This window comes from Phyllostomus discolor, chromosome 10, assembly GCF_004126475.2.
Source record: "Phyllostomus discolor isolate MPI-MPIP mPhyDis1 chromosome 10, mPhyDis1.pri.v3, whole genome shotgun sequence".
Classification (NCBI taxonomy): domain Eukaryota; kingdom Metazoa; phylum Chordata; class Mammalia; order Chiroptera; family Phyllostomidae; genus Phyllostomus; species Phyllostomus discolor.
Window position 1 is genome coordinate 50,169,179 of NC_040912.2, and position 18,708 is coordinate 50,187,886.

The window sequence follows — 18,708 nt, forward strand, 5'->3', positions numbered from 1 at the left end:
ACAGCTTCCCAACTGCTCTCTTTGCATCTCCCAAAGTCCCATTACTTCCACTTTAAAACACGACTCAGATCATGACAACCCCCTGCTCAAAGCCCTTCAAAAGCGCCCTCTTAAGAGAGAGCCCATGTCTATCTACTGATTTAGCATTTTTCCAACAGGATGTCTGACCACATCCCATATCCCTCACCTGGTTGTGTGGAATGACTCTCAGAACACTCTCCTCTCCTCTGCTCATGCTATTCCTGACTTCCTCATGTCAAGATCCCATCTGTGTTTAAGGCAAGGCCTACATCTGAGTCTCTTTGAAACATTTCGGCAGCTCCTGGCCCGGCCCAACTGGCGTGAAGCTCTCATCTGCTAGCACTGTTTGTCTTTCTGCTCTTACACTGCCCACTTCCGGCCTTTACTACACTCAGGGTGCATGCCTGCCCCTGGGCAGTGCAGGCCCAGAGGGCAAGGGGAGGATCTGATACAAGCTCATTCCACCTCAGTTCTTGGCAAGGTTAAGTGCCTAACAAGAAATTGCTAAATGTTCCTGAAATTGAATTGAAAAAAAAAAGTACATTTTCAATTGCATGGAGGCTAGAAAGTCAAAGAGAAATTCTTCTATCCCAGTGCAACCTTCAAATTTCACAAAAACAAATTTCCCTTAGGTTAGATTCTTCTACCAATATCCTCCCCACCCCCAATAATTCACCAAGGGTTTACCTGTGGCTCATATCGAATTAGGATGTCATACTCCATGGAATATGGGATGTTGTCAATGAAAAACTCCAGATAAGCCCCTTCGGGCACTCGGACAAAGCCCGCTCCAGTCCAGGAGGGAATCCGATCCTGTACATACTGCCGCTCCACTATGGTGACCCCCTGAGGACAAGGACACAGTCTTTATGTTTTATGTGAAATGCAGAAGTCAAAGAAATCTGAGTTCACCCAAAGGTCCAAAAGTGTATATATTATACCTAATTTTTACAGTAACATTTCCGAGTAGATTGAAAACATTTTGAATGTATAGATAGCAAATTGGCTTCTTTTTAGTTTTGTGGTTGAGTTGGTCTCGGGACATTAGAGATGGGACTCAAAGGCCTAGGACAGAGCTTCTATGATGTAACCAGGGCAACGAGCATTCAGGAAGGAAAGAGAACATCCGAACTGCTGTTATCAGCAGGCCTAGGAGTGACAAGGAATTTCCCAGATTTTCTACAAGGTGAGTCCAATATTTAGTGGATTTATTTCTGTCTTCTCCATTGGCATTTGTTTCAGGCTTCAAGTACAAGCGAAGAAGCTTGATATAATCATGCAAGTTCACTGCTGATGGATGTTCAATCATGAACATTCACTACTGATAAGTTCATTGTGACTCACTGAGACTGAAAATTGATCAAGTTGAGCTACTTAACTCAAGCAAGCATGTGAGTTTGTTCACAGGGGTATATAATACCTGTGATCTGTCATCTCCAAAGATCAAGTCCTTCATTCCCTGAATGTATGTGTGTGCAGCTCTCCCCATTAAGAAGTAGCGCCTACATTACCCCACCCTCAGATCTAGTCTGGTCTTATGACGTGACCAAAAAAAGGTGAAAAAATGACACTCTAGGATTTCTGAGCCCAGGTTTTAGGAGACCTGATAGTTTGCTTTCTCCTTGGAAGTAAGAAGTCTCACTATCCTGGCTCTCCCATGCTGTGGGGAAGCCTAAGACAACTGCTTGAAGATGTCATGCAGAGAAAAACAGCATGCTGAAGTGCCAGATATACATTTAAGCCACTAAATTTTGAATGGCTTATTACACAGCAACAGCAAATAGAAACAATATCCTCACTGACTAGTTACTATAGAGATCAACAATAATTGTGGAGTGTAAGCGGAGAGAAGAATGAAGAAGGAAAAAAATACCCACAAACACCAAATGTCCCAGGGTCTCTGAGTTAATAAGTCTTTGATTTATTTAGCTTTAAATATGGCCATTCTCAAGTCAGTATGGTCCCGATCCTTACTTTGGGCTCAATGACAAAATATGCCTTAACTGATCTGTTTACAAATGTGTATATGCCATTCCTGCTCCCCAAACACTGTGTTACTAACCTGCCAAACACCCACTACTTACAGGCCCAAAGTTGGCTTCCTCTGCTTCATAGATGTAGTGATCCAAGGTGGTAAAGTAGTACCCCGGTTCCACCTCATTGCACTGACGTCCAATCATGTGGGGTCGGCAGGTGCACTGGCCCGACTGCGAGGAACAGCTGGAAGGGAGCGGAGCTGGGTCAGCATGGTCACCGCTAATACAGGAACCCACTGGACGCAGTTGTACATTTGCCATTAAATATTACATGGGTAAAATATTCAGGTGGGTTTTTTAAATTTTCTCTAGAAAGTAAAGTACTTAGGAAAAATACTGCCTGTGAATTAATTCCAAACTCTGCAGTTGAAAGCTCAGCATGACCTGGTCTTTCTCTTTTATCTCCCTTGCCCGGTTTTCACTGTGCTCCATCCACACAATGTTAGGGTTTTCTGTAGATACAACAAACATTTTTGTTTTGATTTTTTTTTTGCTTAGAGTGTTTGCCTTATTTCCCACTGCAACACCCTTCTTGGGCCCTACACAACTCCTAGAAAGGATAGTTCTAACTTAGCTACCCCAGAGGTGAACAGCAAATTCAAAAGGATAGCACTCAATCCTGCTCACGGTCTCCACTGGGGAGATGACACTGCCACCCACTGAGTCAGCCACATCAGAAATGTGGAAGTCAGTCTTCATATCGATCAGACACCACCTTCTGTGATTTCACCTCCTAGCATCTGGTAGTCTCTTCCCCTTTCATGGGCTATGCTGGCCTTTCTTCCTCCTCTCACTCACAGTAAAAGCAGTTACAGTCTTTTAATCAGCATCCTTGTTGCCAATCTTCCAACATCCCAACCCAAACCACCACATCCAGAGCTTCCCAAACAAACCTTTCTAAGATGCATTAACCATATCACTTCCTGGCTACAATGGCCTGGGCGCAGTGCAACAGGACTTCCACAATCTGGCCCGTCTCTATCTTTCCATCCTCATCTCCTCCCTCAGCTCTCCAATCACACTAAACTACTTACAATTTCTGAAATGCACTGGGTGATTCAGTACCCCTTGCCTTTGGTTATACTGTTCAGCCTCAACTGCCCTTCTCCCTGATTCACCCAACAAAGGTCCAGCTATTCTTTCCAGAGAGAGCTCACCAATGGCTCCTGCTATGGCATTTCCTGACCATCATCCCGCTCCATAGAATGAACTGCCTTCTCTTTCATGCCACCACCTCCTTGCCGAAGAAATGATGTATTCACAACATCTACAACAAAGCTTGTCAGGTGGTAGGCGTTCCTTAAAGTTGAAACACTGTAACTTCAAATCCTACTTCAAATCCTTTGATTGGTTCCCTCCCTCTACTATTCTGGTGCTTCCGGAGGCACGCTGAAGCTGTTCCTTATCTGTACTGTTAAGACATTTATTGCCTTCTTTCTAGTAACATAACTATTGGCAGACCTATCTAAACCCTACTGGCCTGTAAACTCCTCCAGGGTCTGGACTGTGCCTTATTCACCTCAGTCAGCCCTGCAGGGCTTGGCCCAGTACTCTGCATGCAGAGTACACTCAAGCATTGATTCAACAAATAAGTGTGTGAAGGATAGGAGATTTTGAGTTAAAAAATAAGAGACTTAATGTAATAATAAAACTTCAGATCTGGCCAGTGTGGCTCAGTGGATTGAGTGCCAGCCTGCAAACAGAAAGGTTGCTGGTTCAATTTCCAGTCAGGGCACATGCCTGGGTTGTGAGCTGGGTCCCCAGTTGGGGGTGTGCAAGAAGGAACCAATCTATGTCTCTCTCGCACATTGATAGTTCCCTCCCTTTCTCCCTTCCTTCCCCTCTCTCTAAAAATAAGTAAATAAAATCTTTAAAAAAACTTAAAAAAACTAGTCATTACTCTTTTAGGTAATACATGCCTTGGGATAAAATATAATGCATTCATGTTGTTCTCCGTCTGTGTCTTTTTCCTCAGTATCATGACTTCATGTACATGGTAAAACCAAATTACACACCTCATTTTTACTTCATTAAAGTCAAGATGTGGTTTCAAATTGTTACTTTAAACACATTCTCAGACTTCTCTTTTTTTCCTCATCCCAAACTTCATTTTAAAACAAGTACCTAAGTCCCAATGAAGTCTTCTTCCGTATACCATGGAAGTCATTTTTATCCTACAGGAATCTGAACACTTAACATCCTGTAGCCAATTCCCTGAGCAGGAAACACTATTCCAGTTAGGATCTAGCCCTCTTTGGGCACAGTCCACCAACAAAAGCCATTTTCAAAAATCCAGGCATCAGACATTACATCATATGGACAAAAGAAAATATTTCCTCCCCAGATGTTTACTGAGGGAACAAATGTCCAAAACATGAACCACCGAAGGAAACAACTTGGTCCTTTATGTGCCCTCCACAGAGAATAAGCAATAAAGCTGAGGAAAAGGACAGTGGGCAGACTCCTGGTGTGGCCTTTTACCTGCTGCCCAATTGTAAAGAAGAAACAGTGCAGGAGAACCCGATCACTTGAAAGGAATTCCCTTAACATCTGCCCTGGCAATCTCTCCTCTTTGCTAGGCATGGCTCCAATTCAACACTTACTCCTTTAGTGAACGCATTCACTTGTGGCTTTGCCTGCCCCTGCGCAGATGGCCCTCACACCTATGGCTCCTAGCACCCATTCAGCTGTGCTTTGGTGAGACACTTCCAGCCAGGAACAGGGCATTTCCATGGTTTGTCCACCTGTCATCTTTAATTCATCTTGTTGCCAACTGCTTGTCGCTTCTCACACTGACTTCTTATCTTCAGTTCTGCTATTTCTGTCAGCAGATTTAAAACTCTGCTGATATGGTAGGTGAGACACAAACTTCCCTTTCCTTTATCCTCAATATCCAAGTCTTATTTCAAGATGTTTCTCAACTTAGTTTCCCCTTACTGTCACTGCCACTATCCTCATGCAGTGTGTCATCATTCTGTACCGCTGCTCTAACAAACTTACAAACTGACCTCTTGAGCTAGATCTTCCCTCCCCCTGCCCAGCCCATCCTGCCTACACTGCTGAACCAATTTTCCCATAGCATTGCTTTCATCATTTCACAAAAATCCACAACGGTTTCTACCTATTATATCAAGTTATGCTGTCCCTGCCTGGTTTCCAGCAGCCTCTAGAACCCATGCTTCTTATTGTGGTGTCCGCCCTTTGCTTTCAGATTAGCCACCCTCCTTATACTCCTCCACAAATATTTACTGAGCAAATATTGGCCCTGGAAGCTGTGCTTCCTGGTGTTAATACTCTCACATTTTGGCCCATTGTCAATTTTCTTCTGAATCTATCCTTACTTCCTTAGTAAAGTCTATTGTTTCTGCTAAATGATAAGGAGAAAGAAAAATGAGGGAAAAATAGTCCTTGTTGTAAGGAACTTATAATCTAATTTGGAAGATAAATAATAAAGCAATTGACCAGTACAACAAATCAAAATGTTGTAAATACCTATATTGAACTACGAGCAATGTACTATGGGTTGCAGGGGTGTCCAACCTGCAGCCCATGGGCCATATGCAACTCAGCATGGCTATGAATGCGGCCCAACACAAAAATCATAAATTTAGTTAAAACGGTATGAAATTTTTTTGTGATTATGTGTCAGAATGTATTTAACATGTGGCCTAAGATAACTCTTCTTCTTCCAGTGTGGCTCAGAGACGCCAAAAGGTTGGACACCCCTGGAGAGAAAAGCATTGTTTGTCCAATTAAGAGCAACATCACAGAGAATGGCAAGAAATACTCCAGGTAATGAGAACCAGAGGTCTGCAACCAAGGCTACTATATCCAGCAAGGCTCTTAATTAAGATAGAAGGCCAAATAAGAAGCTTCCCAGACAAAAGAAGTCTAAAAGAATACACCTTCACCAAACCAGCTCTGCAAGAGATGCTAAAGGGACTGCTTTAAGGAAGGGAGGGAAAAGAGAGAGAGAGAGAGAGAGAGAGAGAGAGAGAGAGAGAGAGAGGAACACATGTACATAAAAGACAATGAATAAGTACCTATCAATAATAACCTTAAATGAAAATGGATTAAATGCTCCAATCAAAAGACATACAATAGCTGATTGGATAAGGAAAAATGACCCACATATCTACTGTCTACAAGAGACCACCTCAGGATAAAAGACCTACACAACAGGCTGAAAGTGAAGGGCTGGAAACAAATCTTCCAAGCAAATGGACAGGAAAAAAAAGCCCGGGGAGCAATACTCATATCAGACAAAATAGACTTCCAAAAATGGTCCATAAAGAGAGACCCAGAAGGTCACTTCAGAATACTCAAGGGAAGAATCCACCAAGAAGACATAAATATTGTAAATATATATGCACCCAACATAGGAGCACCCAAATACATAAAAAAATTCTTAGAGGACTTCAAGAAAGATATGGACAGCAACACAATTATAGTGGGAGATTTTAACACCCCACTATCAAAATGGACAGATCTTCTAAACAAAATATCAACAAAGATATTGTGGCACTGAACAATACCCTTGATGAAATGGACTTTACTGACATATACAGAGCTCTCCATCCAAAGGAAATTAAATATACATTCTTTTCAAATGTACACGGAACATTTTCAAAGATAGACTACATGATAGGACACAAAACAAGCCTCAAGAATTTCAAGAAAATTGAAATCATACCAAGCATTTTCTCAGACCACAAGGGACTGGAGCTAGAAACCAACCCCAAGGAAAAAAACCCAAAACACTCAAAATCATGGAGATTAAATAGCATGCTATTAAACAATGAATGGACCAAGAATGATATTAGGGAAGAAATCAAAAGGTTTCTGGAAACAAATGAAAACGAACTCACAACAACCCAAAACTTATGGGACACAGCCAAGGCAGTCCTGAGAGGGAAGTTCATAGTGATACAGGCCCACCTAAAAAAGTTAGAAACATTCCAAACAAACAACCTAACCCTACGTCTACAAGAACTCGAGGAACAACAACAAAGACAGCCCAGAGCAAGCAGAAGGAAGGAAATAACCAAGATCAGAGCAGAATTAAATGACATAGAGACTAAAAGCACAATTCTAAGGATCAATGAAGCCAAAAACGGGTTCTTTGAAAAGATAAACAAATCGACAAGCCTTTATGTGGACTCATCAAGAAAAAAAGAGAGAAGATCCAAATAAGCACAATCAGAAATGAAAGACGAGAGATTACAACAGATACCACAGAAATAAAAGGATTATAAGAAATTACTACGAATAACTGTATGCCAAGAAATTTGAAAACCTAGGTGAAATGGACAAATTTCTAGAAAAATATAATCTTCCAAAACTCAATGAAAAAGAAGCAGAAAGCCTGAACAGACCAATAACAACAAAAGAAATTGAAGCAGTAATCAAAAAACTCCCAACACACAAAAGCCCGGGACCAGATGGTGTCACAGGAGAATTCTACAAAGCATTTAAGGAAGAGCTAACCCCTATCCTTCACAGACTATTCCAAAAAATCCAAAATGATGGGATACTCCCAAACTCTTTTTGTGAGGCCAACATCATCCTAATTCCAAAACCAGATAAAGACACAACAAAGAAAGAAAACTTCAGGCCAATATCACTGATGAACATTAACTCTAAAATCCTCAACAAAATATTGGCAAACTGCATCCAACAATACATTAAAAAGATCATACATCATGACCAAGTGGGATTCATTTCAGGGATGCAAGGATGGTTCAATATTCGCAAATCAGTAAATGTAATACATCACATAAACAAAAGCAAAGATAAAAATCACATGATCATATCAATTGATACAGAAAAAGCATTTGATAAGGTACAGCACCCATTCATGATAAAAACACTTAGCAAAGTGGGAATAGAGGGAGCATTCCTCAACATAATTAAGGCCATATATGAGAGACCTACAGCCAACATCGTACTCAATGTGCAAAAACTAAAATCTTTTCCTCTAAGATCAGGAACAAGACAAGGCTGTGCACTTTCACCACTTCTATTCAATATAGTACTGGCAGTTTTAGCCACAGTGATCAGACAAGAAAAAAATAAAAGACATCCAAATCAGAAAGGAGGAAACAAAACTGTCACTGTTTGCAGATGACATGATAGTATACATAGAAAACCCTATAGACTCCACCAAAAAACTGCTTGACCTAATAAATGAATTTGGCAAAACAGTGGGATACAAAGTCAATATCCAGAAATCAAAGGCATTTCTGTACACCAACAATGAAACAGCAGAAGCAGAGATCAAGGAAAAAATCCCATTTGAAATAGCAAAAAGAAAAATAAAATATCTAGGAATAAACCTAACCAAAGAGGTAAAAGACCTGTATTCAGAAAACTACATAACACTCAGGAAAGAAATCAAAGAAGACACAAACAAATGGAAACATATACCATGTTCATGGATTGGAAGAATTAATATCATCAAAATGTCCATACTACCCAAAGCAATTTACATATTCAATGCAATTCCTATTAAAGTACCAATGGCATATTTCACAGACATAGAACAAACACTTCAAAAATTTATATGAAACCATAAATGACCTCGAATAGCTGCTGCAATTTTGAGAAAGAAGAGTAAAGTAGGAGGGATCACAATACCCGACACTAAACTATACTACAAGGCCATTGTAATCAAAACAGCCTGGTACTGGCATAAAAACAGGCACATAGACCATTGGAACAGAACAGAGAGCCTATAAATAACCCCAAGTCTCCATGGTCAATTAATATTTGACAAAGGAGGCAGCAACATTAAATGGAGTAAAAATAGCTTCTTCAACAAATGGTGTTGGGAGAACTGGACAGCCATGTGCAAAAAAATGAAACTTGAGCACCAACTTACACCATATACAAAAATAAATTCAAGGTGGATAAAAGACTTAAATATAAAATGTGACACCATTAAAGTCCTAGAGGAGAATGTAGGTAGGAAAATCTCAGATATTTCACGCAGAAACTTTTTTACTGACTTGTCCCCTAAAGCAAGGGACATAAAGGAAAGAATAAACAAATGGGACCTCATCAAAATTAAAAGCTTCTGCACAGCTAAAGAAAACAGTATCAAAATTAAAAGAGAACCAACTGTATGGGAAAACATATTTGCCAATGATACCTCAGACAAGGGTTTAATCTCCAAAATATATAAAGAACTTACACAACTGCACTCTAAGAAGACAACCCAATTAAAAAGTGGACAAAGAACTTGAACAGACACTTCTCCAAGGAGGACATACAGAAAATCCAAAGACACATGAAACGATGTTCAATATCACTAGCTATCAGAGAGATGCAAATTAAAACCACAATGAGATACCACTTCACACCAGTCAGAATGGCCATCATAAACAAAGCAAGAAACAACAAGTGTTGGAGAGGTTGTGGAGAAAAGGGGACCCTAGTGCACTGCTGGTGGGACTGCAGACTGGTACAACCACTATGGAAAGCAGTATGGAACTTCCTCAGAAAACTAAAAATGGAGCTGCCTTTTGACCCTGCGATTCCACTGCTGGGACTCTATCCTAAGAACGCTGAAACACCAATACAAAAAGAACCTTTGCACCCCAATGTTCATAGCAGCACAATTTACAATAGCTAGGTGCTGGAAGCAACCTAGATGCCCATCAGTAAATGAATGGATCAAAAAACTATGGTATATTTACACAATGGAATTCTATGCAGCAGACAGAAAGAAGGAGCTCCTACCCTTTGCAACAGCTTGGATGGAGCTGGAAAACATTATGCTAAATGAAACAAGCCAGGCAGTGAAAGACAAATACCATATGATCTCACCTTTAACAGGAACCTAAACAACAAAACAAAGAAACAAGCAAAATATAACCAAAGACACTGAAAAAAAGGACAGGCTGACAGTGCCCACAGGGGAGAGTAAAGGGAATTTCAGGGGACACCCAGAAGGGTTCACGGGAACAAACTTAAAGGACACATGGTCAAAAACTAAGGGGAGGGTGGTAATGGCAGGGAAGTGGGGAGGGTTGGGAGGGGGACTAGATTGGGAGTAAAAAGGAGAAAACTGTATTTGAACAATGATTAAAATAAAATTAAAAAAAGAGCAACATCATGAAAGAGCTAGCTCTAAAGGTCACTTGTTCTCACCTCTATGCCTCCAGCAGCCTTCCTCTCATCTGGAAGGCTTCCTACCCACTTGTCACACCTCTCAAATCTCATTCATTTTCTTTTTGTTACTTTCTTTAAAGATTTTATTTATTTTTAGAGCAACGAGAAGGGAGGGAGAAAAAGAAAAAGAGGGAGAGCAAGATCGATGTGAGAGAGAGACATCGATCAATTGACTGTCATGTGCACCCCGACGAGAGACTGAACCCACAACCCAGGCATGTGCCCTGACCAGGAATCGAACTGGGAACCTTTTGCTTTGCAGGATGATGCCCCAACCACCTGAGCCACACTGGTCAGGGCCTTACTCACGTTTTAAAGTCCAAGCTCAAATGCTACCTCCTCCACAGTGAGGCAAGAGGTTTATTACATGTAATTATTCTTTCCTGTGTTCAAGTAAAAATGATATTGGATAGAAATGGTACATGTTATAAGTTTTTATTTCCCTGAAACTAGATATAGATTTCATTGATTGCATCAGTGAGGCAGAATAAAGATTTAAGGTAAGACAAAGAAGTCAGGCTCTGTGGTAGGTGGAATAATGACCCCAAAAGGTGTCCATGGCCTCATGCCCAGAATCTGGGCATATGTTACCTCACACAGCACAAGGGACTGATGTGACTGAAGTTAAGGACCTTGAGATGGGACGCCATCCTGGATTATCCAGGTGGGCCCAATGTAATCACATGAGCTCTTAAAAGTGGAAGAAGAAAGCAAAAAAAATGGGTAAAAGATGTGACAAGAGAAGAATCTGATTCACAGTTGTTGAAAAAGAAGGAGGCCATGAGTCAAGGGATGTGGGTGCCCCTGGAAGCTGGGAAGGGCCCTCCCTGAGAGGCTGCAGGGAGATGGGGCCCGTCCTGTAACTGAAAGCAACCGAATCCTGCCAACCACTTGAATCAGCAGGAAACAGATTCTCCCCTAGAGCCTTAAGATAGAAACACAGCCCTGCCGACATCTTGATTTAGTCCAGACTGGGGCTGACACATAGGACTGTAATCATATAAACTGGTTTTAGGCCACGAGGTTAATATACCATGGCAACAACAGAAAACTAATACAAGTCATATTTTTTCTACTTGAGTGAAGGCCAAGATTATTTTTGAAAAACACAGATTTCTCATAAGTACAGAATTTAGCAACTTATTTAAAATTCTATTGGAAGGAAAACTCTATTTCACTTAAAAAGTGATGAGCAGAGCAAATACTGTACAGTTTCAATTTTCTCTATTACTAAGATATTAGGGGAAAGATAAGGATAAAAAGCATCATTCATGAGAACTACCACTGTTCAACACTGATGTCTCCTCCATAATTCTGATTACCAATAATAAGAGTTGGTTCTTCAGTGACGCACAGTAAACACTACTCATTTTATCCAGAGTAGTCCTCCCCCTGACCCCCACAAAGTAAGATATTGTCTTAAGGGGAAGGAACTGTGCTCTATATTCCTTTTATGTCCAAATACTTATAATTAACAAGGGGTTAGGTATCCACTCAATATACTGATGAAAACATATATTAATTTCTGCTCTTGTTTCAAAGTATAATAATTTCAGTTCCTCATTTACCAAGTGCTGCAAGGCCCACTGTGCTGGGTACAAAGGAAGATATAAGAACAAGTAAGATGCAATCCCTGTCTAAAGACACCTTTGGAGCCCTGGCTGGCGTAGCTCAGTGGATTGAGCGTGGGCTGTGAACCAAAGTGTCGCAGGTTCGATTCCCAGTCAGGGTACATGCCTGGGTTGCAGGCCATGACCCCCAGCAACTGCACATTGATGTTTCTCTCTCTCTATCTCCCTCCCTTCCCTCTCTAAAAATAAAAAAAAATTAAAAAAATAAAGACACCTTTGGAATACAAATAGCTATAAGTAGCCAAATAGAATAAGTGCTAGAAGAGATGCGGAAGTAATGCGTTGTTGGAAGCTAGGGATTTCAGTGTAGAAAGTTAGAAGTCTTCAATCCAGATATCAAGGTCCTAAATTAATTAAATGACTTTGAAGGATGATGTAAAGATGTTTACATTTTTCTATGTTTCTTCCCCCCTTTAAATTTTTTAAAGTATTTTTTATTCTTATACTATTACAGTTTTCCCAATTTTTTCCCCTTTATCCTCCCTCCACCCTGCTCCCCCAACCCTCCAGGCATTCCACCCACCCTTAGTTCATGTCCGTGGGTTGTACAGAGAAGTTCTTTGAGTTCTCTGTTTCCTATACCATTTTTATCTCTCCCCATCTAATTTATGCTTACTAATTATGATTCTTCTTCCCTGTACCTTTGCCCCCCATTCCTCCCTTCCCAGTCCCCACTGAAATCCCTCAATGTGATGTCCATTTCTCTGATTTCAATGTTTTAAAACATTTAAAAGCAGCATCTACCTAACAACCATTCTTACTTATTCATTAAATCAGGTTATCTGGTAGGCAAATCTTCAATAACCTTACATTATTTACATTAATTAGGTTTTACCTCTTAAAAATATTCAAAAGTTCAGATTAGCTGTCAACATAATAGACATGGATTATTAAGCTTTTATTGTTCTACAACAATGCATTTGGCTCATTATACAAAACATTTAAAAAGTTTTTCCACTTTGCATGATTTTTATACACTTAGTTCTATCCCTGGTCAAAGTAATTAAGGAATGTTTGGGATCACATTTAGAGATTGTCTCTCCTAAGGAGTATGTATTTAGTTTTTATATTTAAAAAATCTTGTTCCTCAAAGTCTTTAATTCAATCAACATCTATTCAATACCTGCTAAGTATCCAAGGTGAAACAAAGGAATGTTATCAGATGAAGGCATTTGTGAGTGGTTGCACAAATCATTCATTCAAGAAGTATTTCCTGAGTGTCTGCTATGCACCAAACATTCTCTAAGGGGATGGGTGTTCAGAAGACTGGACCATGACCACTCTTATGGAGCTCTAGAGAAAGTCCCCATAAGTGAACCTTGGAAAAGGATCACAAAAAAACTTTGCTGACTCACAGGACCAGAGGCATCTTTCGAGGTTCTTTTTTCCATTAGTCATGCCAAAAAACAGAGTGTCTCATCAATCATGTTCAAAAGATCAAATTACCTGCTTTAAAATCTCCACTGAAAATTTTTACTTCACAAACTCCCTTGATTAACATATTCTGGTTTTTGTAAATTTTTGCAAGAAATATAAGTGGCAGCTCAGGGGCTGTGTGTGGGTAGATTTAGAGACAGGAAACGTGTGTGGAATAGAGAAAAAGAGGAAGGGAGTGTAAGTAATATAAACCATTTAGGGTAAAGGAACATAGGACATTCCTGACTTTAAGACATAATTTGGAGAATCACAGATGTCATTTTCATCTAACCAAGAATAACTGTAGGTGTGATGACAGCTTTGAATTGGGGAATAAATTAGTCAAGGAATCAGCGGTGTTCTGGGAGTCACAAAGGAAAGTCATAAAAGTGATTCCATAAGCAGACAAGTAGTTTGTCCTTCTCTCCGGCTTTTATGGAATTATCCTTGCTTTCTTCCCTCTGGAGGTTCTCTAACAACAGACATTCAATACTGGAGTTTCAGAGGGCTACATACATGCTTTACTGAGTTTACTACACTATTTAGAATAAAACAAACCCAAATACAGAGGCCAAACAGAACTTGCTCTTACTGCCTGAGATCTCATTCCTTTCCGGCAGACTACTAAGGTGTTGGGAAATAATCTTGTAAGAGAGTCAATTTTTGAGTACATGAAGCTTGCTCAATGAATTCAGCATGTTCTCTGTGGGAAAGTTCAGGGACAAAGAAACATCTGCCTGTTCTCTCAGCGGTCACTCACACTATCTACACCAGATGTTCTGAGTTTGATCCCATAACCAACAGAGACCAAAACTCTCTTTCAATCAAAGGTAGTTCATTAAACTTCCAAAAATTTAACATCTTGTCAAACATGTATTATGATAATTTCTGGTAGAGCTTCATGTCTCATCTCTTCAAGGAATACCAGCGTATTTAAGTAACCACAAGTTATTATATGTAATTTTCATTAATAGGCTTGGAAATGGAAAAATAAAAGAAGAAAATGAAAAGATTCTTTACACAAATCAAAATGGGAGTTCCTTTTTCATCTTTTAGATTGCTGAAAAAATGTTTGATAATACCAAATGCTGGTGGGAATAGAGAAAAAAGTACTTGTACAACCAGTTGGTAGAAAAATAAATTAGCACAACCCTTCTACAGAACAACCTGACATCCACTTTGACTTCAAAGTTCCATCGCTGGGAACCTAATCTGCAGATGCATCTAACAAACACTCATCAAGATATATTATATCTACAAGGATATTCACTGCAACATTTTAAAAAAGCAAAAAGACTGGAAATAAATCATGGCACTTTCACATGACAATACAAAACAGGGCAGATGAACACACTCAGATGTGAAAAAGATCTCTAGATAAAAAGAACAAGTTGCAGAATTGTGTACATAACATCTATTACTTTGATTTTTAAAAAATGTCAGTAAAACAAAGTGGGAAATCACGGACTATTTTTTTTGTACTTGACTGTTTAAAAAAATAAAACCTAACATGTTATTTTAAAAGCAATGAGAAGAAATTGTAATTTTTAACATGTATTCTGAGCATTATTATTAATTTCTACGGAGATAGAAGGAATTGCTAACAGTGGGGCTTCTAGGTAGTAGAACTTGGGTAAAGAAAGGGTAGGATAGCTGTCTGAACTGTTTGAGATTTTTGGAACTATGCTTGTACATTGTTCCCATAATTTACAAAAATATTGCAAATAAAAGCACAAAAACAAGGAATAGCAACACCATTAAAACCAAGAAACACAAGCCCTGGCTGGCGTAGCTCAGTGGATTGAGCGCGGGCTGTGAACCAAAGTGTCACAGGTTTGGTTCCCAGTCAAGGCACATGCTTGGGTTGCAGGCCACGGCCCCCAGCAACCACACATTGATGTTTCTCTCTCTCTCTCTCTCCCTCCCTTCCCTCTCTAAAAAATAAATAAATAAATAAAATCTTAAAAAAAAAAACAAGAAACACAAACATACTAGAAAAATGTCAAAGTTAACTCTTGGAATGAATAAATCTTTGAAAGCATTGAGACCACAGGTAAAAGTGACTATCAGGATTCAAACCAAAGGTGAACATTCTCTGCATATCTTCTTCAGAGACTGAATGTCACTCCTCTGGGGGATCATGAGGGCCTCCCTGGGTGACGGAGTACAAGAGTGCAAGTGAAGCCCCACTCACCTATTGTTTAAGGCTCCCCCAATGTCACAGTCACAAGGTCGACATCCATCCAAATCGTTGCTTAAGCCCCAGTGCTCCGGCTGCAGAACAAAAGAAACAATGCAGCCTAAGTGGGTTCCTGTAATTACAGAATAGACTCAGCAAGAAGCAAGTTATGGCATGTTTTGGTTGTTCCACCAAATGTTCACTTGCACCGTGAAAGAAGAAAGCCTACAAAAGAAATGAGTACAAGTATTCTGAAATAAGGACACCCAAACTGCAAGTCACTGGGGTCAAACAGGGTGTCACATAATTGCATGGTAGGCCAGATCTGAGCAGTGTCTTTGCCCTGCAAATAGCCTGTGTCCAATAATCACCATGAGAAGGAAGCAAAGATGCCAATTTTCTTCAATAGAATTGCTCCAGCAGTAAGAGAGTTCTGGCAAATGTCTGGTAGGCCTTTAAATTTTTCCTAAGTTCAGTCTGTCATAAACTCCAGAAAGAAAGCTTTTCAAGGATTTGTTTATGTGGAAACATAGTCTAAAAAGCTAGAACTATTTTCACAAGGGAATGTTGAGGAGATCGCTATATGCTGAACCCCTGGAGAGGGAGATAAAAAGAAATGGCACAGCATCTATATACCTGGGGAAAAGAGCTTTTTGTGCCTCCACAGGCACACGTTTCCTAATGAGCAGGTAGGGACCAGGTTCACCACTCAAATCAGACTTTCAAAAATTTACTTCAAGAATCTAACAGGATATAGACACTATGCATATTCAGTGATCATAAATATAGTTTGGGTTCAGTAGACCTCTTCTCCCAAATTATAAAAACAATCACAAAAATGTTATAAAAGATATAAAATAATTTTTAAAAATTACTCTCATAATTACTCCACCTGGAATCACTGCAGCGAACTTATTGGTGTATTTCTTTCCAGATTCTTTCTTGATGAATTTTTTTACTATGTAACCAAGATACTACTCATATCCTGAGTTCTTTTTATATCACCGTAAGCATTTCCTCACATTACTGTTGTTTTCAGTGGCAACCAAATGTCACACTGTATAGAGCCCCAACTGTACTCAACTATTTTCTCCCACCATTGCTTCTAAGTTTTTTTTGCAATGATTAATAAAAGATACAATAATTTATTGGGTGATCACTTCATTAGGTGTATAAATGTCTAAACGCTCTGTTGTACACCTGAAACTAATATGATATTGTATGGCAACTGTAATTGAAAAATAATGTTTAAAAAGATATAATAATTCCTCCTTTGTGAAGTATCTACTCACGTTTTGTAACATTTACATATAAGGGTGATGATAAAATCTCTATCATAGGGAAAAGCATTCTCTGTTAAAACTTGTCATATCCACAAGCTAACCATCCCATGCAATTAGGATTTACTTACCTGACACTGGTCACAATGCTGTCCTGTCACCAGACGCTTACAGTAGCAGTAACCACTCTCGGAGTCACAAGGATTCCCACCAGGGATTGTTCCCAGAGGATTGCAAGCACAAGCTTTATTGATGATAAAACAAAGTAAAGAAACATACACCAAGTGAGTCTGAAGCAGCTGTCTGGGTTTAGACTGCAAAGTAGAATGGGGCTTATGCACACCTGAAAACTCCCAAACTTTGTAACAAATGCACTTACATTTACAACCAAATGGATCTTCGGCACTTAAGCCATAGAAACCTTCTTTGCATATATCACAGTGTTCTCCTTCGACATACAATTTACATCGACACTGACCAGCAATGAGGCCAGTAGAAAAATCTGTGTAACTGTCACAGATTCCCCCATTCTGAGAACCAGCTGGGTCACAGGTACATGCTAAAAAGAATGAAAAGCACCAGGTTTGTATAAATATATACATATATTTCCCTTCATTTTTCAAATGTCACACAAATAGGCTAAAGATGGCTGGACTTCCAAGTAAATTCCACTCCCAACATCCTACATAGTAGATGTAGGATGGGTCTAATGCCCATATTATGAGTTCCAGTAGAGGGCCAGTGACTACAAGACTATTGAAACTGAAAGATGACCTTCCTCACTTACGCTCACAGAAGTTAGGGTCTCGGACGTCTCTCTCTGGGTGCTGGTAGTAAAAGGGTCTGCACTGCTCACAGCCCCGGCCCATGGTGTTGTGCTGGCAGTCCTCACACACTCCCCCACTGACATTGCCAGTGGCCAAGTAGACTGCCATGTCAAAGTGGCACGAGCTGGAATGTTCATTGCAGTTACACTCTGTGTAGAAAGACCAATGTCAAGAAAAGTCTTTTAGGTCTATTTGCCAATGGAGGAATGGGATGGTAAGAGGAAAGTTCATTTTGGAAACTAGGGATGAAGTTCAGGCAAACCAGCAATGAACAAGAAGGCACTTGTGCTAAAAAAGGATATATCCACTTATGACATCAGTTTAAATCCTCTATCATGTTGGAAGCCTTCCAAGTGTAAACTTTATGAAATAAGCTCAATAATCTGCCCTCCTTGGAAGAGAATGGGCTACAAAAAGTTTAAACCCTTTGGGGAAATTCCCCTCAGAAGTTCATTGGCAGGAAGGATGTCATTGCACAGAGGACACCTTTGAGTCCCACTCAGGGTGGGAGGGGAATATATCACTCCAGAGGATTTTCTAGGCAATTGGTTCCTAGAAAAGCCCGTGGACTGCCAGCTTTGAGGAACAGGGTATGAAGATCTGACTCCCTTCCTCACATTCCCACCACCACAGGAAGCCAGGCTCTTTAGTGAGAATTAAGGTCTGCTTAACAGCCAGACATCCAGCCAGCTTCAGCGGTGCAGTCCTCTCCTTCTCCAGCCCACTCCACAGGGATCGTGGTCCAGCCCAGCCTTAGTCATCTCACTCCAGGATCAGCAATCCACATGGGTTCCTCTCATCTTCTCACAATGAAGCTGAACTGAGCTTGGCCCTCACGGGGCTTTACATTCTGGCCTCATCTGTCTCCTCTGTAACACAAGCCGGTGGAGATAGGAAATGTGTCTTATGTGTGCTGATGTTTCCTCAGTGCCCATCAGAGTCTCGTCCTTGATACCTTGGCTGAATTAAACTCCAGAATCATTTCGCAGCATAGACTCTGTGCTGGTCACCAGAATGTCCTTGGGGCTTTGTTCTCCTTCCCTGAACTCCCTTCCACCTTCCCCCTCTCTTTCTTTCTTCTCTTTACCTAAACAATCTTAACTATTCATGCAGCGCTGGCTGGGCTGTATCACTAACAAAACCTTG

At 40.2% G+C, this 18,708-nt stretch overlaps 1 protein-coding gene across 2 annotated transcripts in view; it reads right to left on the reverse strand.

The window, feature by feature from the left end:
* Positions 1-18,708, reverse strand: part of LAMB1 (laminin subunit beta 1) — a 72,304-nt gene that overhangs the window by 32,930 nt on the left and 20,666 nt on the right. For both annotated transcript variants that reach the window (XM_036010788.1, XM_028525170.2), the window contains exons 10-15: positions 17,523-17,711; positions 17,115-17,294; positions 16,867-16,979; positions 15,471-15,550; positions 2,106-2,241; positions 709-867 (exon numbers count right to left, since the gene is read on the reverse strand). In XM_036010788.1, coding sequence (XP_035866681.1) covers positions 709-867; positions 2,106-2,241; positions 15,471-15,550; positions 16,867-16,979; positions 17,115-17,294; positions 17,523-17,711 — 857 coding nt within the window. The remainder of the gene's footprint in view (positions 1-708; positions 868-2,105; positions 2,242-15,470; positions 15,551-16,866; positions 16,980-17,114; positions 17,295-17,522; positions 17,712-18,708) is intronic.